This window comes from Falco cherrug, chromosome 2, assembly GCF_023634085.1.
Source record: "Falco cherrug isolate bFalChe1 chromosome 2, bFalChe1.pri, whole genome shotgun sequence".
Taxonomy (NCBI): Eukaryota; Metazoa; Chordata; class Aves; order Falconiformes; family Falconidae; genus Falco; species Falco cherrug.
In genome coordinates this window covers 31,647,089-31,671,428 of record NC_073698.1, presented here as the reverse complement: position 1 = coordinate 31,671,428, position 24,340 = coordinate 31,647,089, and the positions used below count along the sequence as shown (strand labels likewise).

The 24,340-nt window shown below is 42.2% G+C and overlaps 1 protein-coding gene and 1 long non-coding RNA gene across 11 annotated transcripts in view; one reads left to right on the top strand and one right to left on the bottom strand.

Annotated features, from left to right (window-relative positions):
- Positions 1-4,739, bottom strand: part of HTR2A (5-hydroxytryptamine receptor 2A) — a 28,299-nt gene extending 23,560 nt beyond the window's left edge. Inside the window, exons 1-2 of one of the 2 annotated variants that reach the window (XM_005433225.4) lie at positions 4,600-4,739; positions 3,460-4,114 (exon numbers count right to left, since the gene is read on the bottom strand). In XM_005433225.4, coding sequence (XP_005433282.1) covers positions 3,460-3,874 — 415 coding nt within the window. In that variant the 5' untranslated portion in view covers positions 3,875-4,114; positions 4,600-4,739. Of the gene's footprint in view, positions 1-3,459; positions 4,133-4,599 lie in introns of both variants that reach the window. The other variant, XM_027815466.2, reaches the window with a different exon arrangement.
- A 173-nt stretch (positions 4,740-4,912) lies between these two features.
- On the top strand, positions 4,913-19,382 carry LOC106631621 (uncharacterized). Of its 9 annotated transcripts, none has more exons than XR_008731020.1 (7): positions 4,913-5,044; positions 6,801-6,969; positions 7,423-7,613; positions 8,422-8,629; positions 9,022-9,083; positions 9,968-11,020; positions 19,124-19,382. It is a non-coding gene; the product is annotated as an uncharacterized LOC106631621 (long non-coding RNA). The 9 variants fall into 9 exon arrangements; XR_008731023.1 differs by lacking the exon at positions 19,124-19,382 and having other exon boundaries at positions 9,983-10,078; positions 10,764-14,383; XR_008731024.1 differs by lacking the exon at positions 19,124-19,382 and having other exon boundaries at positions 9,983-10,078; positions 10,761-14,383.
- The last annotated feature ends 4,958 nt before the right edge of the window (positions 19,383-24,340 follow it).

Sequence of the window (24,340 nt, the reverse complement as noted above, 5' to 3'; positions counted from 1 at the left end):
AACTCTCCTTGAAATAAGTTTTGCAGTTATCTGCGTCCTTATCTTGTGGTGATTTAATTTAGAGCATATTAACCAAGCTGCCCATGACAGCGTGTCATGGGCAATGCCAAATTTAGTGTTGTGAGAACACGCTAGTATTTGGGGGAGTGCCTGTCTCCTTGGAAGATACAGTAACCCGATTTGCAATAGCAGGAACAGAGGGAGAGGCAGAGAAGCGAGGTCTGTGCCTAATTGATTTTAGTCTTGGTAGGCACTGAGGAGACCTATTTCATGGTGCTCTTGGACTGCTGTAATATGAGCTGATCCTGACAAGCCATACAGCATTTATGGGTATGTTTTATCTTGTTTTCTGGTTTTCCAGTGGGGAGTCTGGTCTCTGGGGTGTGCTACGTGAGGGCAGGCTTTCTGGGGCATGTCTTCCCAGCAGCATCTCTCTGTCAGGCCAGGACAGTTTACAAAGGGAAAAGCGATAAAGTATTTTTACGCTTGACGACATGCATCTGTTCTCTTGCTTCAGTGGCCTTTGGGAAGGCATTTGTCATATCCTTCTAGATCTCTTGTCCTTGCTCTAAACCTGGATGGGGCAGGGGTAAAACAGCATCCATCAGATAAACTACGCTGGAGACTACAGGGCCAAGATAGGGAAAAGTACATGAGAGGAGCCAATTGTGGAGGAAATAAGAGTTAGGAAGTGTGTAGACAGTATCCTCCAGGAAGACCTTGGGACATTTTATGTGGAGCATGGTGCAGGGCACCTTTGTCTTGTGCTGTGCTCTGACCACTGTCCAATTCACCCATTGATATATCCAAGGGGAAACCAAACCAAACCGAACCGAACAAAACAAAATACGGCTGCAATTTAAAGACTGGGTAGGCAGGAGAAGTTTTACAAGGTCCAGGATTTCATGTGGTCCATGAGAGCTCATGAGGTCCAGGAGCTCGTGTGAAGGAGTCCCATACAAGGGACAGGCAAATGAGGCTTGTCATCTATACATTTTCAGGTTGAGAGACTGAGAGGGAGGGCAGGTAGCCCCTAGGATGAGATAAGATTTTCTTCCTGATATATCCAGGAGAGGATAAATATTTTCTCACAAGGCCTTTCAGGTGAGGAGGCAAGCTGGCCAAGCTGGCCAGGATGACTGGGCAGGAGGTACAGGAAAACTGTTTTGAGCGAAAGGCTAAGGAATTGCTGTAAGGAAAGAAGAAAGGAGAGTCTGTAGGCACAGGCAGTTGCTGACAAGGCCCTGTGCACTGTCCTGCCTTCTCAGAAGCACATCAGCCGAGACCACGCCTGGGGTCAGCACTGGGCTGGACAGGAGCCCTCTGAAATGCCTGGTCTTTCCACTGCAGCAGGGAGTTATGTAGCATCTGCCAATAATCCCTACCCCTGCTCCACACTTTTGCTGTCACCTATGCATGGGACAAGTCTCCAAGGCAGAAGCAACAAGCATCCAGCACCCTATTGTTTTGGGTGGGAACCAGCACTGTTGTTCAGCTCTGTGAGTTTTCTGCTCTGTGGGCATGTCCACCTTGGCAGGACTTGCTTGGTGTCTTTTCCCAGTAGAGGCTGGTGCTGCTGGGTGGATGGAGAAGCCTGCCTGGGCCAAAGGATGCAGGCTGGGACAGGTGCATGACTGGTGTGACTGGGCACCCAAATGGGAGTTTCCACAGTAGCTGTAAAGTTCTCAAGAAGGAAATAATCTCTCTTTTGAGCAAAACAGTCACAATTCCCCTTCAAGGTGATGCGGAGCGGGTGGTGGGGCACACTTGTTCCATAGCCTCTGAGGTGCCCCGGCAGAGCAAATCAAGTGCAAAGGCCCTCAGTTTGGGCTTAGGATGACAACGCAGGTGATGTGGCTGAAGCTGGGCAGCTGAGACTGAGCAAATGCTTCTGTGTAAGGTGAGGTTTCCCTGCGTGCCATCACTGGTCATTGTGGAGGATGATGGTGCACCATGCTGAGATGGCTCTTCTGGTACCTGTGTGCACCACCAGATGATTTTTCACCCGCAGCTACCCTGCAAAGGCCTCCTCTTCTTAACCTTGCAAGACAAAAAGCAGGGGGAGAGGAGGCAAAGCCAACACACTCCCTTCCCCATGGCTTTAGGTGCCTGGCTGCTCCTCCACTCTGGTGATTGCAAAGCAGGGTGATGCAGCCTTCCCTCTGCGACAACGGTTTCGGCTTTGCTGTGTGCAGGAAATCCTGCGTCCCAACCTTCAAACCACTTCTGAGCCTCAGATTTCTGGCACCTCTTTGCTTGGCAGCAGAGCCTGGCCAGCAGGAGTCCCTGTTGCATGTCTCAGAGAATCATGCAGGATTATAAAGGTTTTTGCTAATCTCACCCATCGGACGATTGCTGCTCCCACAGCTCTGTTTTACGCTGTTTCTTCCACCAAAGGTAGTTGCATCACTGATGCAATAAATTACAAAGTTACACCATCACTGATGCCAAATACAGTTTGCCAATGTTACTGAGGGCAATCTGTGTAGAAATACAGAAACTGGGAAATAAACTTCCAGGTTTCTGTATGAAATCTCTCTTAAGTCACAGGCTCGTGCTTGGACCTGTATTCCCAAAATAGTGAAGCAATAGAAATCTTTGTAAACAACCTCACTTTCCTCCTGATGTTGCCTGGCTTCTCCTTGAACTGTAGTAATTCAGTTGTGGCACTGGAAAACTCAAAGTTTAGGGATTATAACAGCCTGACTATATTAGTACTGAACACAGAGGCTGCTGCTTTTTTTCTACGTGAGCTATGCTGGAAGTGATTTTGGTGAAAATGAGATCTGCTGTTAAACATCTGCAAGGTTATGAACTGTAAGTCATTATTCACTTAATTTTTAAATAACTACTCTTAAGAAATCATAGCTTTGCATTTGTAAATTTTACTTAGAATCAGGTAGAATTAATTCCCATCCATTTTTTAACTCCCACAATATTTATTCCAGCATTTGCTGGTAAGTAAGTGTCTAAGCAGGGTATTGGTGTTAAGAAAATTCTTTACATTTTTATTACTTAAACAAGAAAATTGAAGAGGTTGCCTACTTTGAATCTAAAGGTAGTCATTAGTGCTTCTGTGCATATTTGCAGAGCAAAGTAACTGACAGGACCCTACGTTCTCATTAGGAATATTGAAAATTATGAGCCAGGGAAAAAACTGAAAGAATAGCAAGAACAAAGCATCTTCGTATACACTTTGAGACAATTCATCCAGCAACTAAGTAATAAACTGATGATCTGGACTGTGTTTAAAATGCTTGTAACTAGAAATGGAAAGTAGGAAAAGATTCAAATACTTCACCTATTTTTACATCCATTAACCAATTACATATATTTCAACTTGTATAGAGTGATTAATTTTTTTTGTGGTAACTAAATGAAATAATAGCAACAACAACATGTGCATGCAATGTTTAAAGCTTCTTAATACATGCAGTAGGTTACACAGCTAATACTCACCGTACAGTATGGTTAACATTGACACAGGCATGACAAGGAAACCCAGCAGCATATCAGCTATTGCAAGTGACATTAGAAAATAGTTAGTGGCATTCTGTAGTTTTTTCTCCAGTGACACAGCCATGATGACAAGAATATTTCCAGCAATGGTTAAAACAATCACTATCACTGTCAGCAAAGCTGGCCAGTTTTTCTGTGAAAGCTGAAACAGGGAAGAGTAGCACGGTGGACTCATGTTACTTTCACACGAAAGATTGGTAAGGTTTTCAGAGTCGACAGTCAGGTTAAAAAGATGTGATATATTAATCTCTCCAGCTCCATAAACATTTCTGTAAAGTCTTCTCTCATGATTTATTTGTATTAAGGAGTTTACAGTGGGGTTCACAGAGCTCTTCTCATCACAAAGAATATCCATTGCTAAGTCCAAAACCGGTGAGATAAGTAGTGAAAAATAAGAAATGATCACCCTTTGTCACCATCAGGGTTTATATTCCTCAGCTGTCCATGCCAGAAGTTGAGGGAGCACAATCTTTTGTCGACTGTATCTTTGCCACTAGTGTGATGTAGAAAAACATACCAGAATTACTCCAAAAGCTGAAATGTTTTGTTTTCAGTTCCATCGGAAGTCCAGCGTTGGCATACATTGAAAATCCAGCTGAAAAGCAAAACCAAGCTGTAGGATAGACAATGTGAACTTGAGGCTTCAGGAGCAAAAATGTTGGAGAAAAAGAGAAAAAACTTTTGCAGCCACTAGGACTCCCCTCTGGAACTACATATCTTATTGCTATTGGTAACCATAATCACACAATTTTAAACACAACAGTATTAAAATAGCTTGCCATAGAAAACATCAGAGCTCTCGCTTCCCTATTAAGAAAGTTGATTAAAGATTCCATCCAGCATCTTTCTCTTGAAATAATTAGACATGCTCTTATTTATAGTTTGTCTTCCATGATATGGCTGATAGTGTCTGACTCCTGTTTATTCCAGCATCATCTTCAGCCTCATATCAGAGATTACACATTCTGCTCCATGCTGACTTTTATAGCTAATTGTACCTTTTGGCCCAGCCTGGCTTCAGAATGGAAATTAAACAACAAGATACTATCATAAAAAAAATACAATTTAAGGAAGACTTACATTGTACTTCAGAGCCCACTCTCAAACTGCAATTAGGTGCACTTTATACCCTGATTTACTATATTCTTCACTGTGTTTAGCCAGTTTTGTGTCCTTTTTCTTCAGCCTCCTCCAAAATGGTGGTATTTGGAATAGTTTTTTGACTTCTAAACTGCACACTTGAGTGAAGCCGGTTCCTGTGCTGCAAGGCTTGCTCTTTTCTTCTGAGAGATAGGCTGCTTGCCGACTCTTTCCTTGTGCGTTTCCCCGCCCCAGGGCAAGCTGTATTTAAAGTAATAATAATATCAGAGCCCTTCTCGAAGTGACACAAAAGAAAGCACACACATGCACACGAAAAAGCAGCCTGCACGGAGGAATTACTGATTTCGACAGGAATGGAATTTCTCGCTCACTGCCTTGTTCGGTTCGTCAGACCTCCCACTGTCTGGATGTCATAAACTGCAAGGTAGCAACAGCAGAGGAGGGCAGGGGAGGGCAGACCAGAGGGGGTCTTTTTGGTAAACTAGCAGCTTGTGCAGCTTATATTTCAGAGGTCCTCCGCTTGGGTGCTTTTTCAATGCACGCTTTCCACTTGCAGAGGATGGCTTGCAAACACAGCTGCATGCAATTACAGTGTTTTACAGGATGCAGGCTTAACAGAGACAAAATCTAAGGCTCCCGATGGTAGATACTAGTGAAAAATGTAAGTGTGAAGCTTTTCCCATGTGGACGGAAAATTATGCCAGCCTTAAGATGAAGGAGTAACATCCAGTCCCCTTCAGTTTTAACTCCTGGTCTGTGCTGACACGATAATCAAATTGGCAATAGATATTTATAAAAAATTGAAGTCACTCTGATATCATGCTCATTTGTCAGGAGGTGGATGTAACAATTAACCCCAGCAGCCTGTCCCAAGTAAGTGTCCCAAATGGAGCAGTTCAGTAAAGCAAAAGAGTATACAGCAGAGGGGGAACCAAAACAGCCTTCCACCATTTCTGCTTTCTACGTCTGCTGCCAGGACGTGGATGAGGAAGTAGCCAGCTCTTTAATTTGCCACCTAACATAAAACCTACTCCCAGATTTTCTGAAACACAGTTGTCAAAATTTCAGCTGAGTGGATTCACCGCTCCCCTGCCCATCCTGAAATACACTGCAGACTTCCCTCATGTAGAGGGCATATACAGGCAGGCTCAGGCAGTTTGCAGTGAGAGCTCAGAGACATGCTAGTGTCACTGGGCACTGGTGGGTCCTGGCAGACCCACAGCAACTGCCGTGTGCTCCTATAGCGCAGCTCTATGTGCAGCACCACTAACTCTGCTGCACTTCCCGGGGGCTGCAAACACAGGGAGAGTTACAACAGCTCAGCTGATGTGCCAATCACTTCAGGGGTCAAAAACCTGATCAAAGTCTCAGAGCACCCACCAAAGCCCATTCAGGTCACTGAGGCACTGTTACAGGACCCCTTTCACAGTAAAGTTCCTGTGGAACCAGTTTTGCTCCCAGCTGAGCCCAGACCAACAGCCATCACAGCAGGACGGAGCAGTCAGGCAGTAGCTCCTACCGATGCCCACATGGGAGCTGGAGATGAGTCATCCCAGTGCTTAAATTTCCCAGTCCTGTAGGTGAGGCCAGAAGACTATCGGGCAACACAAGATGGTAAAGAAGGTTAATAATGCTGAATTTAGCAAGAAATGTTTCAACCCTGGCAGTCTTGTCCAGGAGCCAGAAGGGGCTCTTTCCCTCTTGCCTTTAATACAACAACCAAATGGGTTACTGTGTTCACCAAGTGAATTTGGCATCCATGTTCCAGAGGGTTCAGCAGCCATCCTGCGAAGATGCTCTTGACGTGAAAGTGCAGATCCGCTGCAGATGTTTGGCTGCACTTCTGTTGAACGTGGCTACTGTGCAAAACAGGGCACAAGACCCCTTGGCTAGGGCTACATATAATCCTTTCTGAAGAACGCAGGTGTCCTGTTATTTTCTTAGTTGGTTCCCTTGGGGCTCTAACATTTCTAAAGTAACAGTCATAGGTGGGGGGGTACTATTTTGCAGGTGAGTACCCAAACTGTGGGTCTGCCAGCAAAGCCCAGTTTCACCAAGCAGAGCTGTGCGTCTTTTTTCCCACTCCAAGGACAGAGGCTTAGGACCTGGTCTTCTAATTTCCTGAGTTAAGAAATAGGCTGTGTGTAAAAGGTTTGTGAATCCTGATTTCACATCTCCAGCTCCCTGTAGACCTGAAGCAGATGCCTAAAGGAGCTTCCTCGTTCTTACAGAGTAGCTTCATCTCCCTTTTGCTAGAATGGCATGACTTTCACAGATACTTCATCCTTCCTCTGCTTCAATGACTCATTTAAGACTGCAGCTCTGCTCTGGACATCAGAAACGCAGAAGGTAAGTGCAAACAGGCTGAACGTTGCCTCATCTAAGACCTTTGCAGGTATGGCCATAAGCTCTTCAGCTAAGCACTGCACCGTTTATTTCCTTTGGTCTAGCTGTGGACCACCACCACCACCACCACAACGTCTGAGTGCCTTCTGAACACTACTCTGTCTCCCCATAAAACTGTTTGACATATGTGAAACTGAGGCACAGGTAGATGAAATGTCTTTTTTAAGGTTTGCACGTGAAACATGGATGAGTCACAAACCACTTTTGTATAGCCCAGTATGTCAGAAACAAATTTGTGATCTTACAATATCTTCTAGCAAAGTATGTTGGATGTGCTACGGAGCACAAGTACGTTGTATTATTTGTCTCAGGATTTCTTTGACTGCAAAACCCAACCATCCCATCTCCCCCACAAGAACCTGAAAATGGCTTCCCTTCCATATGGTATCGTTACAGGGGTCAAGCAATGCAAAAATATCCAACCTCTCTGTGCTGAACCCAGTGAAAGGCAGGTATCAGGGCTTCCACGGGTGCTTTCGCCTCTACGCAGAACTAAGCATGTACTTTGCCTTGAGAGAGCAGGGAGGTACAACCCCTAGGTGGTTAGTCACGTCTAAAGGCAGCCTTGACTATTGCTTCTCCTAATGGTGAGTAGTTCTGGAAAACTGTAGGTCCCATGATCTTCCGTTTTTAAACAAAGAAGCTTGCACTCTGACAGCAGCAGAGCCTCACATGCTGTGACCTGAAATCCCAGGCAGCATGTCTGCACTAAAAACAGACAGCTGCAGTCTGTCCCAGTCTATGTAAATTAAGTGAAATCTTAGCTTAAAACGGTGATAATGTAGTCTGCATTAGACATAGAGCATTCTTCAGAAACACAGCTGGCATGGGAACCGTCTACATACTGCTTTTTAATTTCTGGAAGGCACCAACATATCAGATTCATGAGAGCCCCTCCTCTGTTTCCTAGCTCTGCTTGGAAATGTAGAACATTAATCTGTCCTCTTGGGCAGGGTTTTTATGCTTGGCGTGGTGCACATAACTGCTTCCTAGAAATGCTGCTTTTCAACAATTTCATCTGAAAGAGGAGAAATACAAAAACTAGTTTGCATAACACAGATTTGGTGTTCTCAGGATTATTTCAGGTATAAAAATCCCCAGTTTCTGAGTTTGCCATTGCCCTGCCCTATGTATTGAGTGGCTTGTGTGATCAGTAAATGTGTAAACTGCAGAGGTTAATCACTCACTCTGACATCTAAAAGTGAGGCAAGTAGAATGTGAATAATTTGTGTTGCGGTCAAGACAGCTACCATTTTGTATCTCTGTGTACATTTATCAGGGATTGTTGGAACAGTTAATACTGTGGTGCCTCAGGATGTGAATCAAAAGCTAGTTATTGCAAACCAGAACAAATAACTAAACAGTGCTGTTCTTTTTTTGGCACACACTCCGCAGTCAAGCTCATTCTGGATCTCTCAGCCTTCTTGACCCATGCCATTGCAGTAACATGAGAACAGGTTGCATGATCTTTCTGAAATCCACGCGGGAGCAGCGTCCTTCAACCTTGCGTCCACAGGTGATGATCCTGAGCAAGCTGGGTGTTGTAGCACCAGCACCCTGTGTCCTCCTGTGGGCCACGGGTCGTGATGACTGAAAACCTGTGGTGAGTAACTGGTGTGTTGTTGTGGGGGTCTCTGCTGTGAAACTGGCTGTCTGTATTGATTTGGTCTGGACTGCTTTTGAATGAGAACTGAATATTAGAAGTTGAGGCTAAAAGCAAAGCTGTAATAACTCAGTTTGACTATAATTTCTAAGTGTAATATATACTAAGAAATCTGTAATAAGCAAATATGTATCATATATATATATATAAAAATAACAGAAACTGTAAACTTTCATGTCTATCCCACATGCAAATGCTCGTTACAGTCTGTTCAATCCCAGGTGATTTTAAAAGCCTGATTGCCTCATTCATCCCTGAGTTTTGGAAAGATGTGCAGTATTCCTGGTGATTTGTAGGGTGTCCTCCTTTCTAACCACATGTTATTCTTTCAGGATCTGCCAGTTACAGCCCAAAGAAGGAGGTAAATGTGAAAGACAACCTGGAACAGCTTAAGGTACATTGTTTATCTTCCTAAGCCTGTGCACCAAGATCAGTAACATTGCACTGGTGACCTCTTTTAGGCTGGTATGATTCCAGTGTGATTCCAGTGCAGCTCAATTGAATTGCTGTGGCATAAAACTGATGGAACGATTAGTTGGCTGGAAATCAGTCAGATATTTTTTTTCTCATGTGCAATTTTGCTATTTAAACATTTCTTTTACCACATCAAAATTTTTTCATGGGAGGAAAAGTTCTGAAGAACCTCAGTTTGGAAGTACCCAAACATTTTGCTTCAGTCTTGTTGATCTAAAGGTAACATTTTAATATTTTTGAATTAAAAATGTTTTCTTATGAGACAGCTAACTGGCTGATATGCAAATTGCCTTATTCTCCTGGACGTTTTATATCCACTGTAACAGCAAGCCTAGAGGCAGTTTCAAGTTGAACTGAGCTGAAATAAAACATTCTTGTTCAGTTAAAAAATAAACTGAAACGTTTGATTTGGGTCAAACCCATGTAGTGAAGGAAATGTTTTGTTTTGATTCTTCCCAAAGGAAACCTGAATGCTTTGGGCAAAATTATTTTTTTCTTGCATAAATGTTGATCCCGCGGAAACTTAATTTCCCACAGGAGTCAAAACTGCTGGGGAGTGTCCATTAACCTTTTGTGCTGAATGGATGAATGGCCTTTGATGCTTTAAGGAGGAATGCTACAGCCTTATTTAAAGAAACATCTCTAAAATTCCATGCTTTATTTTAGTGATACCTGAAGGGACAAGTTCTTCTTTACATCTTTCTCTCAGATGTAAATATTAACTATTTATATACCTGACAATAGCTTTTATATCACCAGAGGCCTCTGCAGACATTTGATTTACTAAAACACATTTTGCTTTAGATATTTCCATTTCAGCTGCACTAGGAAGAAGCTGGCAGGTTGGTTTGTGCTGAGACAATATTATGCTGTGTTCTGATCCTCTGAATTACAAATGAGCCAGTTCCACTGTAGGTAAAACTTTATTTCATCCAGACACATATCAGTGCGAATCCCATAGCATAAAGCTCTATATTCCAGTATTAGTACCAGAATCTCTTCCACTAATTTTTTCCTCAATTTAAAGCTTGCAAGCAGCAGTGAGCATTTTCCACTTGATTTACTTCAGTTTGCGGCTTGAAGATGCACTTGCTGCCCACAATTAACACTGGTCATCGTCCAAAGCCTGTATCACCTCAGCTCTTACCCATCTTACAACATCTTTTTAATGGGGTGATCAAAACCACACACCATATTGCAAAGGTGGCATTGTGGGAACTTTCTGCCAAGCCATCATCGTCTATGGGGAGTCTTACATGTCTGTTAAGAGCTGTTTTAGCCTTTTAGTCAGGCAATACACACTATAGAAGGTGGGTGTACTTCATCCTTCATTCCTTTCCCTTCTTCCAATAAATTCCATCGCTTTGTAAAAGGTGATAAAGTTGTTTTTTTTCCCTGTATTCACTGCTGATGTCTACTCATAATTTTAGATCCTACAATATTTAAATTAGACTTTTTTTCCCTCTCAAGGTCAGTACAGTACTACAAAAAGAAAACAAAAGCTGTTTCAATTTATTGTGCTCCATACACAGGTTTGTCTGTATTTCTCTGGGCTTTTATTTTTTTTTTCCTTTTCTTTTCTTTCTTGTTTCTCTAGCAGCACATAAGCAGAAAAGCAAGAGTAAGCTGAATCCATGAGGAACTTGCTACATTTCTACTTGGACATTGATGGATGGAGAAGCATTTAAAAGAAAAAAAATATCAATATTGAATCCAAAAAGGTGGAGTCACCTCTGCTGGTTTAGCAGCATTATGGGGTGGCAGGGAGTTGCCCAAATATGTTTGTATTTCCCATCTCCCCAGAAGCTCATGGGTTCAACAGCATATGGAAGACACTACCAGAGACCTGTGAAATAGGTGGGGACCTGCCAGACCAGCAGGAGTTAACATTACAAATGTATTTTCTATGCATACCTTTATTGCTCTTTAAAGATGGCAGAACAAAACAGCTGCAGCCCTGAAATGATGATCTTAAAAAAATAAATATAGCTGCTATTTGTTACAGCTCTCTATTAAACTGGCAGATGATTGCTGTTATGTTTTCCCTCTCTTATTCCTGGGATAGCACATTTTCCAACTTGTTAAGTTACAGTATGTAATTTATGACCATCAAAGTGGAAAACATTACACAGTGCATGAATTTGCATCAGCATGAATGTCTGTTATCGAATGTGTGCTGTAGTTCTAGAAACATGCAGTTATTCCTCCTTGGCAAAACTAATATTTTTGTTATCAGGTTTTGTTTAGTTGTATTTAACTGATTAGAACAGCTTTAATGGATACATGCAAGAGTTCTGTAAGGGGCAGTCCCCAGTAGGTCTACTTTTCTGTGAAATCAGGCAAAGCTATTGTCTATGAAAATATAGTCCAGCATTAAATCAAGGTTGGTTCAGCAATGTGAACTTGCAAGAAGGTGCAAACTTGCAACAGACAGGCTGGCTGATTGAATCCTTAAGTATTGTAACTGTGGCATGTCAACAATGCTAGCATCGTAGGCTGGGATCCAGTCTGCTTGTTTAAGATAGATCTTAACTGTAGGTGCACAGAAAAAAAATGCCTTAATGGAAAGGTAATTGAGTGTCTCCATTGAGAGTCAATGGAAAAGCTTCCATTGATTCCATGGCAGTGAATTTAGGGGCACTCATTCATTGGACTGCTGTGCTGGATCCCACTTTTTAATCATTTCATGTAAGGTGGTGATTCACAGATCAGGCTACAAATTGTATCTTCATAGCATCTGATTCTTGAAACAGTGAGAGCTGAGTCAGATCTGCAAAATACAATAAAAGAATCATGTTACCTCCAGGTATGTAAATATTTCTTTACATCTAGATGCAGCACTGGCTGAACTAGTTGACTCAGCTCAACTGACTGTGCCAAGACTTTGCTGTTACTTCCAAAGTTTGCAATGCTGTATTTTCTGCAGAATAATTTTACTATAATTTTAAGTGTTCCAGAGGAAATGCAGCATCTTTTTGGCTTAGTGGTACAACTAATTCCCACCTTCTTTTTTAGATGCAGTTTGTGAACAGGTACTCTCTACAGAGCCTGTAAAATTCTGCTCTGAAGACCTTGGGGAGATCACAAAAACTTACAACTTGATTTGTAAAAGAAGCTGTTATTATTTACCTAGTTTAATAGACTGATTTATCTGTGCTCTTTTTCCTGAATACCACTGGAATCTGAATGTTTTTCTTTAGAACACTTAAGGCAATCAAAACTATTTATTTAAAGCACTGAATCACTTAAGGAAACAAATGGAATACAACCAAAAGCTAAAATATTTTTCCAGTGGGGTTTGATATCTCTGTAAACATTTTGACTTCCATTTTCTTCCTACTCATTTTTGAGTCTGTCGAGGATCTAATATTAAATTTTCTATCAGTTTCTACTAGGGGTGCAAGTACTATAAGTTGAAATACAAGTGGAGAACCTGCTGGCTTTATGTAGTGCAGTTTATACCCTCCCACACTCTAACATATGGCTGAACACCACTGTATTGTGGAGTCCAATAAAAGACTGACTTACAGTCTTTTTTAGGAAAATCCACACTCACTGGGCATCTCCCTATCTTACACACTGGTATCATACAAACATGGGCTACAGCTGAGCATCAGAGCTGTGTAGGGTAGACACAGGAATCCCTGAGGGCACCTCTGATCTGAATGTTAAATTAGCTTTATTGAAATATCTCTTTTAAATGAATGGAACCTGATGCCTCTCTTGTACTGGAATATGCCTTCTTAATGATGCTTCCTTGAAAGCTGTTGATGAGAGGCAGGAATGAGGGAGCAGTCATTACCATTAAAAGTATTGAAGTGTTAAATGGTAAAAGTGATTGCCTTTCTTCCAACCATAAGTTTTTATCATGTTTATTAATACAATATAGGGCACTGTAGCTTTCTGTGGTATGTGCAGAGTCACTGAACTCATGTATAGATCACCTTCTTGCGCACCAATAAATCCCAGTTAGCTGCTGGTCTGCTCTGGTCATCTGTGCAAAAGTCCTGAGAGACATGCTGGCATGATCCACTGCAGAGAAGATGTATGTGTCTAGGCATAGGTCTAGGACTAGGGCAGACAGAGTATTTCCCACAGCATTCGTATCTTTCATGAACATGGCTGTAGCCTTGGCAGATATCCCGTGTGTGTCTTTGTGAGATACCGTCAAGGAAAGACTTCATGAAGATTGCTGGTGCTACTGCAGCAAGGGCAGAGAGGATGCATGAGCATCCTTGGGGTGGATGGAAGGCACCCAAGAGAGCCCTTTAGGCTGACAGCGTTTCCTGGGATGTCCTGGCAGATACAGGGCGGCAATAACCCCAGTGCTCCAGTGATTAATTGGGACCTGTAGCACAGTTCTTACATGGTAAGCAGAGGCAGGCAAAAAGGAAGGCACTTTTAATGCAGGTGTGAAAGTAGATCAGGGTGATAAGGAGAAATACCAGGAACAGATGCTGCTGCAAAGTAACAGGACCTGAAGAATAGAAAGTGAGGACTGAGAAGGATTTGATGTGTGACAGGTGAAGGGCAGAAAGGGGAGGAAAGGAAGATCTACCTGTCAGTTATGGTATGCAGATTCATAAGAGTCAGGTATCAGGTATGCGGACTCAGGTGAATCTTTGTCAAAAACTCCCTTCCATATCCTGTGGCCAGCTAGATTCCTTTGTAAGCCCAGGAATAAACCTTTTCCACATCCATGGTTTCAAATTTGTTACTTCAAATGCAAAACCTCAAAAAGTAGAAAACCCTAACATGATATCTCTTTCCAAAAAAAGTCTTTGGGGTCCTGGAGGGCTCTCTTTAAACTTTTAATCCTTTCTTGGCTAACTGTCAAGTCCTTATTTTAATGTCCTTTTTATTCTTCAGTACTTCTTCGACTACTTTATCCATGTGTTTGTCAGGCATGCCGTAGAAAGAAGAACTTCTCCAAGTAACTTAGACCCCTGTCCCTGTTCGGACTAAGAAAAGGAGAGCTTGGCAGTGGAGTACAGTATCTTTCAAACCACTGGTAAATCAATATAAATGGAAAATCTCCTGTTTTCACTCCAGTGTGTTTCTACATGTGAGAGAAAACAGCTTATCTGTGCCAGGTTCTGCAGTGAGCCAGAATCTGGTCCATAGGGATCTCGTTACTCTTGTTTCCCAAGGTGCTGTGCCAGTATGCTTTCCTGTCTGAGAATGACCTTTAATACCTGAACACTGGAAATCCAGTGATGGTCTGAGAGAAAACAATGGAAAGCCTGCCTTTGTAAAGGAAGGCTTGGAATGGGCAGGTGAACTTTCAGCAGAATTATGTGTAGGCAAGAAGTTGTAATGAATTGCACAGGTTATAATGGGGAGCAAATTCAGAACAGAGGTTCATGATCTTTGTTCGCAGAGGTACACTCCTGGTGCTAATGGGAGTCCCACCATGGACTGCTTGGCAGAGGTTAGAGGCTGCATGTTTATATGTGTCTGGTTTTATTTATAGGGAGCTTTTGGACTGTACAATCCACAGGAGAAAAGGCGGGAGAAAAAATGCATCATCTTTCCTGGTTGCTTTGTAGGAAGAGTTATTATGAACACAACTCATTTATCAGCATCTTATTGTTTATTGAAGTCCAGAGTTGTGTGTAGGGCGGTTTGGAAGCGAAAAGGACAGAAATACCTATAGCATGTTGACTTTGGAAAGACACTTCTGCTATAAAGAGGTAACTTCTGCCATTTGTGCCTTATACCTCATCCCCAAGAAACACATCAGGATGGGAACAGAAATCAAAATGTTCTGTGGTGCTGGAAAATGTCAAGGCTACAAGACATACCTGGCACATGCTAGATGGAATCAATACATTACACAAGAGAGCTTCAAGCATTGCACTGAATTGCTTCTTTGATGCTCTGTGTGTAGTGTTTAATGTAACGTGTGGCATTAAAATGCAAGATTCAAGCCAGAAATTTGCCTCTGAAAGTAAATTGGGCACCCACCCAAATGCCTAACAGATGAGTTTTGCTTGTATTTTTTTCTAATGGCTGAAACTCCTGGGTCCTGCCAGCCTGGCAGAATCTGAGCCCTGAGTCAAGGGCTGCTCAGTTAATGCCTTTTTCCTGTAAATATGTGCTTAAATATCAGGCCGCTGAACTAGTGCATCCAGCTTGAATTATTCTGCGCTGATGGTAGGTGAACAAAGAAAATAGCATCATCCAAGACAAATAAAGGAAGCCATTGTAAAAGCAAGTTATTTTTCCTAACAGTGAATTCTCTGAAATCAATAATGTTCCCACTAACATGAAGTTAATGGAGAGTCAAGCTTCCACAAAAAGTAAGCTGGAGAATATGGGGCAGGAGTTCCTGCATCAAAATGCATGAACTATCTCAGTGACTCTAAGTACTAAAAGGAAGTGATCCAGGCCTATGTTATGGGCTACACTGCAACGTGTTTTCTGGCACGGGGACACAATACTTACTGAGACTAGTAGGTGGTTCCCCAACAAACAAATCAGTGCCACCCACATCATTGTCCAGACTATGGAAAATTAATTATCACAGAGAGCCATAAAAACTAGGAATCAGCCTGGTGCTTCAGGAAGGCCATCCCAGAAGGCCCTGAGCTCCAGAGAATTGCAAATGAAGCTGGAGAATGGTGCCTCCCTCCTGCCTGCAGCTGTCAGGGATGGGGCTCCCCATTTCCCCATCCTGCTGCTGCTGCTCTTTGGATGTTTAAATATGTTGTTCCAAGTTCCCTTAATGTCCCTGTCATCCATGTGTGCTGGCAAATGACAGCAGTTAGTTGTGCAACATCCAAACCAACTAACAAATTGCCACCTGAAGCCTGCTTTCTGTGCTCCCCCCTCAAGCTTCTGGGATGAGCTCCTGGTCTGATTTCACATATACTGCGAGCAACTGACTTCTACAAGATAAGCAGCTCAGTGGCTGCACCCTGTGTTTCTCTCTCACACATGCTCCCTGGCAAAGAACAGGAATGAGCCATTAGATTCAAAATTTGAAAACTGGAAACGCTACTGGGTGTATCATCAGCTGGAGAGAAATCCCATCATTACACTGCTACTACAGCATCCACCTTATTTGTGCCTCCAACTCAAATGCATTAAACTAATTACACAGTAGTACAACTCCAAGACAGATTTAACATATTGGGATAAGAAAAGCTTCAAAAAAACCACTCCTTCATTAATAATTGAAGAGATGGTTGTGCTGGCAACAGAGGAAAGCAAAGCGATGCCAGCCTGTGGGACAGAGCGCAAAGAAGCGGTCTTAAACTGTGCTAATAAACACATACAAATCTGGAGTTTGTGGTCATTTAATCCAGAACATGGAGTCAACAGATGAGAAAGCCCCTTAGGTCATCTATTACATGTCCCTGGCAGTGGAGGACTGCTGCAAACAGCGTGCTTCTGTTGAGCCAGCCTAGTTCTCCACAGGCAGTGGGACACCCACTTCCTAGAATATCTTCCTATGTAAAGACTTTTTGTTTTTACCTCTCCACAATGGGCAGTTTAAATTCACCTTGTGATTTCATCCACCGTTCCTAATTGCATCCTTTCTGCTGAAGGACGTAACTCCCCTTGGTGTTCAGACCCTTCAAATATTGATAAGAAAATCACTGTGTCCCTTTTCTTTTGCAGATGTGTTTAAGCCCAGTTCTTTGCATATTTAGTCTTTTAAATCTTTCTTTCTGCAGCCCCCGCATCCTTTTTGCTGCTCTGCTTTTACGATTTCTCACTGTGCGTATGTCTTAACATTTCAGCTTTGATGGTAATACAGCAGTAAGGAAAAGTTTGGCAAATCCTTGCATCCAAAGTGGAAGATAATTAATCCTATTGTTCATCGATTTTACAACTGAAGACAGACAATTGCTTTTCCTTGGATTCTCTTCCCACCATCTTCTGGGCTGGAACAGATTGTCCCCTCCAGTGCAATTTCAGCCACATTCAGTCCTTGAAATTGTGTTTGCAGCTTTTTCCCTTAAAAACAGGAGGGGTGGGGGAAAGGTAAAAAAGAGGAAGTGAATTAGGAGCTTTTGGGCTTCCCATTTCACAGCTGTTTCATTCCATCATTAACCCTGTCAGTGCTGAAAAGTTTGGGAAAACTCAGGCATAGGAGGAGGTTGGTGACAGGCAAAGGGGATAAAGCAAGGCAAATGCTTTGGAGGACTGGTGAGCACCACTAGGAAAAAAGACACTTTTGAGCAGGGTAGCTGCAGTGTATAGCAAGGACCACATTGGGAGGTTGAACTGGGGAAACCAAGCAGGCAGGAGGTGACAGGAGGAAGAGATATGGCAGTGGCAACTCATGGGACAGAGGGATAGTGGGGGAGCGGGAAGTGATGCAGTACCGCTGTCGACTAAATTTATCGCCTGCTTGGATGTGTAGGGTGAGAAAAACAGACTTCATGGTGCAGCAGAGAACATGGGGAAGTTGGATTTGTAACCTCCAAAAAGAGCTATTACTCTGGGAAAACCTTCTGTACTGAGAGTACATCTTGATATAGGATGTTGTAGCATGGTAAGATGAAGCAGAATGAATAGGTATTAAGATGGAAAAGTCTTCCACCACCATATGCTTGACATAGCAGGGCACTGTAACAAAGAAGATTGGCAGAGGTAAGAGCTGCAATGATAATACTCCCCTCAGGGGAGCAAGAGGACCCCAAACTCTAAGGGGAACCTCTAGTCAAGGGTCCTCTTTTAGTTTATAACACTAGAAGGGGAATATTCTGCTATTAGAGAAACATCCCTCCAGAGGAGATGCCTAGTGGTGTGCATCTAATGTGGCTGGAGCTACAATATTTGGGTAAAGTTGTGAAAACAACCTCATCTTCATGGATTCTGCCTGTTCCTCCAGAATGACAGGTATTCTGAGAAATATTCACTGTTGCAATTAGCATAAGGAAGCCTTGTACATCAGTTGGGTTTGGATTTTGCTACATGATGTTTAATGGTCACAGTAATTTGCCAGGGGATGACAGCCAGAGAATCATCAACCCACAGGAACAGATTAGCATGTAAAAATAATGATTGTTTTGCTTTGTTTCTGAGCATTTTTTTTACACATTTCTTCAGCTTCCCTCTTATTCACAGAATTTTAGCCACATATCTGCTTATTTCTTTAAATGTTCCATCCAGATTGTCATGCTGGAAATAGTCTCCAGCAAACAAGTATTTTAAGTGTTAAGCAAGCCTGATACTTCCTTTTAGGTCTTTGGCACTGCCACACCCATAAGCATCCAGGACAAAAAGTGAATATAATTTACCAAAGCATAATGATAGAATTTTCCAAACACTAAGCAAGTTTGAGGTAGGTTTACTTCCTGGCCTGCATTCATTAGTTGTAGTGGTGTCACCATCCCTTGTTCCAGCTGCGTGTGCTTGGACAGGGTCTCATATGGTGCAAGCAACCTCATTTTTCAAGATGCTTTGTGTCCACAGTCCATCTGGAGGTTCCATGCTATATGGATGGGCATTTTCATATGGGTTAACTGCATACCTGCTTAAGCACAGGAGCTTTCATGTGAAGCAATTCAGCAAAGCTGAGGATCTGTGAGCGATTGCTGTGAACCAGAAAACATCCTCATTCCTGTTCTGGGCAGGGAAATATTTGTAGGTGCTTATCCTATCCTTGCATACAAATAAATGAGCAAAACAAAGCAGGACTGCTCCTGAATGTAATTCTGACAGCTTGTTTAAACCCCAGCACCTCAAGAAATGTTGAATTGTTCTTGCCTTATGGGAAGAAAAATGAACCTGTACTTAGGCAGACTTACAGGGCAGATTTTGCCCAAGTAGCATCTGGTCAGTGACATGTTCTTATCTGCATTTGATGCACCTGCTGATCGCAGTCCTATCAGTATGTTTTATGTTACTCAAGATGTTTTTCTTGCAGAATTCTGTGCATTTGGCCACCCTAACTTTTGACTCCTTCATTTATTCACTCACCATTCTCTGTTCTTCTACCTGCAGGTACTCCCTGCCACAGAAGGGTCTTAAGAAATTGCTTCTGAAAACTGGCCTGAAATTGTGAGGAGTCCTACATCTCTGCTTCCTAGATTTCTTTAAAAAATATTATGTTGGATCTGGTACTGTATTTTACAAGCCACACTGGAACAGCTTAATCATTTAGGCTTTGTCTTAAATAAAATTTTAAAAAGCCTCTTTTGGTATGAAAAAAAATCTCTTTTTCTCACTTAAGAGGAGGAGCACATCTTATGTCTGCAGCAGCTGGTCAAGCTACAGGGCTCTGGTAGTAACAGAGAACATTTTACTTCCTAAAGTTGTATTTGGGAGGTAATCACTTTAACTTTAGTTAAAGTCTGGTTAAGGATTTAAAATCCCTAGTCCCTTCATTCTAGCATAGCCTGATCTGAAGAACAGCAGATCAGCAGACAGAAGTCAGGCTAGGCAGAGGCAAGACCTTCATCTGTGACCTGTTTTGGCTGCAGTATTGTTGGAAAGAGAAGTACCACTCCATCCTCTCCCTGTAGTGATACTAACCAAGCAGTGGCCCACCCTGCAAGCCATGTAGCGATGGCAGTTGCTGCTGTTGAAGAAGCATTGAGGAGGACATGAGACACTGTGAGCCAGCAGTGATAAAGCACCGAACATGCCCTGAGAGAAGACAGCTTGACTGAGGACTTACTGGGAGAGGAGAGGTGCTGACTAGCTTATCCTTGCTGGGTATTTGATGCAAAAGTGCAGTGAGGCATTTTTGACTAAGAAAATCCAGCATAGAGCGATTGGGAATGAAGGGCCTAGGAAAAATTTTTTTCAATTTTCATCTGTGTGCAGGCTGGTCTTCCTAAGCCTCTTCTTACTGATAGTGACAGCAGGGTAGGAATCATATATAGGTTTGAGGGTTGATAGTGTTTTTTCACCCTGGTTTGGTTGAAATAGTTGGGAATTCTGTGATTAGTTTCCATTCCTACCTGGTGAAGCAGTGTAGAGTGAAGATGGGTTGTCCTTGTGCAAACATGTACTACTTTGTTGTTACTGTACAATGAAAACATATCAGGGCTCCAGAAAAGCAACAAGTAAGTGTAGGGGCTTAACTCTACAGGGAAGACTCAATTTAGTTGGTTATTAGGGGAGGTATACAAGAAGGATGATAGACAGCAAGTATTTGGGGAATTCTACACAGAAGAAATGAGAACAGCAAAGTCTAAGGAAGGAAAAGGTGAACAGAAACAGGTTGAAGCCAAGAGATAATTTTTCTTTCACCGTCTTAGCTCCTTCCTTTTCTGGAGAAATCCACCACAGGGAATTTTGTGAATGAGGATCTTAGAAAATACACAGATGACAGGAAATGTTTTGCATTGAAATAGACTCAATGTCTGGAGAGGTTTTTTCGCATTTCTAGCATCCAACTCTGACTGTGACAGTCTAGAAGATAGCAACAAAACCCTAAATCCTGCTGTATTTTTTACTTGTACTGCCACAGTGAAACTTGTTCAGAACAATATTGGTCTGAGGAAGCACAAAGAATACCGATTTCTGACATTTCTTCTTCCATCAAAATCAGATGAAATGCTGAATTAAAAATAAATGTACCAATCAGTATTAAGATATGATATATAAGAACTACAGTACGGTCAGTGTAATGTTGTACTGGTTTGGTAAAGTACATGCCTAAATCAGCTGTATTGTATACAACTCCTTATCCTTATTTTCAGATTAAGCTCTTCACAGTTTGTAGCATTTCCAACTAAAATATCACCCCCTGGTTTAGAAGATTAAACTAATATTCATCTCATGGCAACAGCTCTGGTTGGCATTTACCACTGCTGTTGCCAAATGATTTTGTGATGTTGCACGTTCATATTAAGCTAAATTAGCAGTAGGAGTCATTCACTGAAGTTACAGTATGTATCATCATCACAGAGTGGGAAATTGTTTGAAACAATTTCCTATGTAGCCACAGCGCGCAGCTCATAAGCTGTTTAGAGCTTTGCATGTACGAAACACAGAAAGGAATTTAGGACTGAAAAAGGAATACACTGCTGGCCATACCCTCATCCAGCATATAATGGCATTGCCAGCAGAGCATGCAGCCCTGATCTGAATGGGAAAGGAGATGTATAGGTCTCGATGCATCAATCATTGCAGGTTCACTGGCTGGCAGGGACAGAGAGGACGGTGTGGTGCAGTGGTGCAGACTTAACAGCATCTTGGAAAATTCGCTGCCTGGCCGTAACTCCAGACTTCAACAGAACTAACCTGAATTACACAAGATCATATCACCTCAAAAGGTAATCAGTTACATAATCAGTAATTGACACAAGGTATCTTCTAGAGCTGTTTGGAAAAGAAAAAATTTGTTAGAAAAATGTTGACATTTTGGTGGAAAAAAAGAAATATATATTTGATTAAGAAAAGGAAAGGTTTTTCCTCAGAATCTGAAAGTCTTTGAAAGACAGCAAAGCTTTACGCAGAAAGGTTTTGTTTAATAAACACCCTGATTTTCCCATTACTGCAAAGTGTGGATGGAAAACACCATTTGAGTCCCAGTGCTTGGGAGTGGATGATCTCATCAGACTACTGTACAAACAGGACCACGAGCTGCTCCCTTCCCTCCAGGGTCTTTGCTCAGGAACTGGCAATGAGAAAATCAGAGCTGAGGACTTAGATGCAACAGCAGACACATATTTCCACTCACCAGAGAAGACAGTATTTGCCTCCATAAATGCACTTTTGTGTATGTGGCTTAAAACAGTATTTACTTATTTTTCCTTTTTTTCTCCCACCTCTGAAGGCATTTAATTTGTGCACATTCACATCTAGACTGCTTGTTGTTTTAGACGGAAGGCTTTAGAATTGTAATTCACAGGGGCTCAGGACCTCACAATAGGTATTAAAAACATTTTTTTTGACCTTCTTAATGTTACACCTAATGCTGCTAAGCAATTAAGGCAATAAATCTGTGTAAACTGAATGTATAATTCCTCTTAGGAATATAAATGTGAGAAAATTAAATGTCAACATCTTACCTTGGTGTTTACAAGTGCAGCCATGGAATGTGAATTCATTGCCTTACTTGAATTCCAATTTTGTATATATTCCTGTTAGAGGGACGTGGGTTTTTTGGTTGGGTTTTTTTTTTTTTTTTTGGATGACTTCAGATACATAATCTCTTTGGTAATGCTGAATGTCCCACTTCTGAGGAACTTTCTCTGATGCTGTTTACCGCTGATCATGTAGAATCAGGTGCAAAACCAACTTGCATGGTTTTAAGAGAAGCATAGTGTCAAAGGCAGGGTCTCAGGCATGTGAGAGCTGATGGCAGCTCCCAGCTCTCGCAGTGGGTAGCCTGGGCCACATCATTTCACCTCCTTGTGTTCTTTTTCCTGTTAACAGTATTTCCTGTCTCATTGGAATTAGAAATTTCTGGAGGCAAGAACTTTGTCCTGTTCTACTTTTATACCATCCTTGGTGCCATCAGGGGACTCCACACTCAGTGCCAGACTCAGCTGAGGCTTATACGTGGTACATCAACACAAACACTAATAACACACACTGCCCACTCCCATCTGCCCGTGCATCAGGAAGGAAAGGGGAGAGGAAATGGAAGCAATTTTTGCATTAGGGAACCATCTAGGAGCTCCTACTGGCTGGAACTCGGATCGTGATAGCTATGCACTTCCTAATGACTCAGGAATTCACTGCAACTACAAAAGATAAAGAAAAAATCCTTCCTTTGGCATATCTTGCTGATAGAGAACTGATTCCACCTGAAGATACAGTGGTTTTATGTTAAAGGTTGTTATTGAGAGTTCTTTATTTGTTTCAGTCCTGCATTTATAGCGTTACTTCAGCTAGCTAGTCCTGTCAGAATACAGAGCTTCCTGCTAATTTAGTGTATACTGGTCTGGTTGTTCTTCACTGTTTTACTGAATTTGCTTTACCTAGCACAGCAAAGGAGACAGACGTCACTTCTGTGGACATCACTTCTGTCTCATGTACCAGCCTGTGCTCAGGTGGGTCAAGTACCACAGCTGCATGATGAAGCTGACAAGAATATTTCCTCACCAAAATGTGAATTTTTTCCCCTTTCATTGTTCTTTTTTTTTCTTGGCAATTGAAGATATGGCCTGATGACCAAGTTGGTGTCAGCTTAATTAGCATTTCCATCATGTTAAAATGTGGTAAGAAGGGGAAAGTTTGATTTTAACATTAAATTTTCTTGCATTTTTATGTTACTAAAATAATAAAACTGCAGTGGATGCCACTGTCTCAGACTGAGATCCTCAGAGAGAAGTAACCTTGTTTCTGGGGCTAGCTGAAATGCAAGCAAGAATAACATCTATGAAGCCAAGCCAATAACCCCCGTCACTTGCCTTTCACTCAAAAGTTGATTCACTCAAACCCAATTAAAATAATAACTCTGTGAATTAATTAAATTGCCCTTCCACTGAAGTGGAGGCTTAAGTAGTACGCTGCATTTGACAGAAAAGCAAAATAATTGTATTGAATAAAGGGTGAACTGAACAAGAATTTCTGCCTTTGAGGTAAGCTGGGAATTGAGTGCTCAACTTGGATTGAATGGTAAAGTTGACTATTTCCATGTAGTTCCTTGATGGGTTCATCTGTACTTGCAAGTATTTGCATGATTACCTTAGTCATCACCTACAGGGATGAATTGCTTCTGAGCAGATGTAAATTGATAATCAGCTTGCATGCTTTCGAGAGGAGACACTGTCTCCAGCAGACTTTCTGTTGGCCACATGTCAAGTTCCCCAAGTCCAGCTCTGCAACACTGTGGTGGTTTGACCTTGGTTAAGGACCAAACACTCACCCAGTCGCTCATTCATTCCCTCTCCTGAACGGGACAAGGAGAGAAAATTGTGTGAAAAATCTCATGGGTCAGGATAAAGACAGGGAAATTGCTTGCCAATTACCATTATGGGCAAAACAGACACAACTTGGGGAATTTAAATTTAATTTATTGTCAATTAAAAATGGAATAAGACGGTAAGAAACAAAACAAAAAACTAAACCACCTTCCCTGCCCTCTCTCCTTCCCAGGCTCAACTCCACTGCTTCATTCCCAACTCCTCTACCACCTGCTTCCCGAAGTGGTGCAGGGGAAGCGGGGAATGGGGGTTACACTCAGCCCGTAGCAGCTCGTTTCTGCTGCGCCTTCCTCCTCACACTTTCCTCCTTCTACAGCATGGGTCCTTCCCAGGG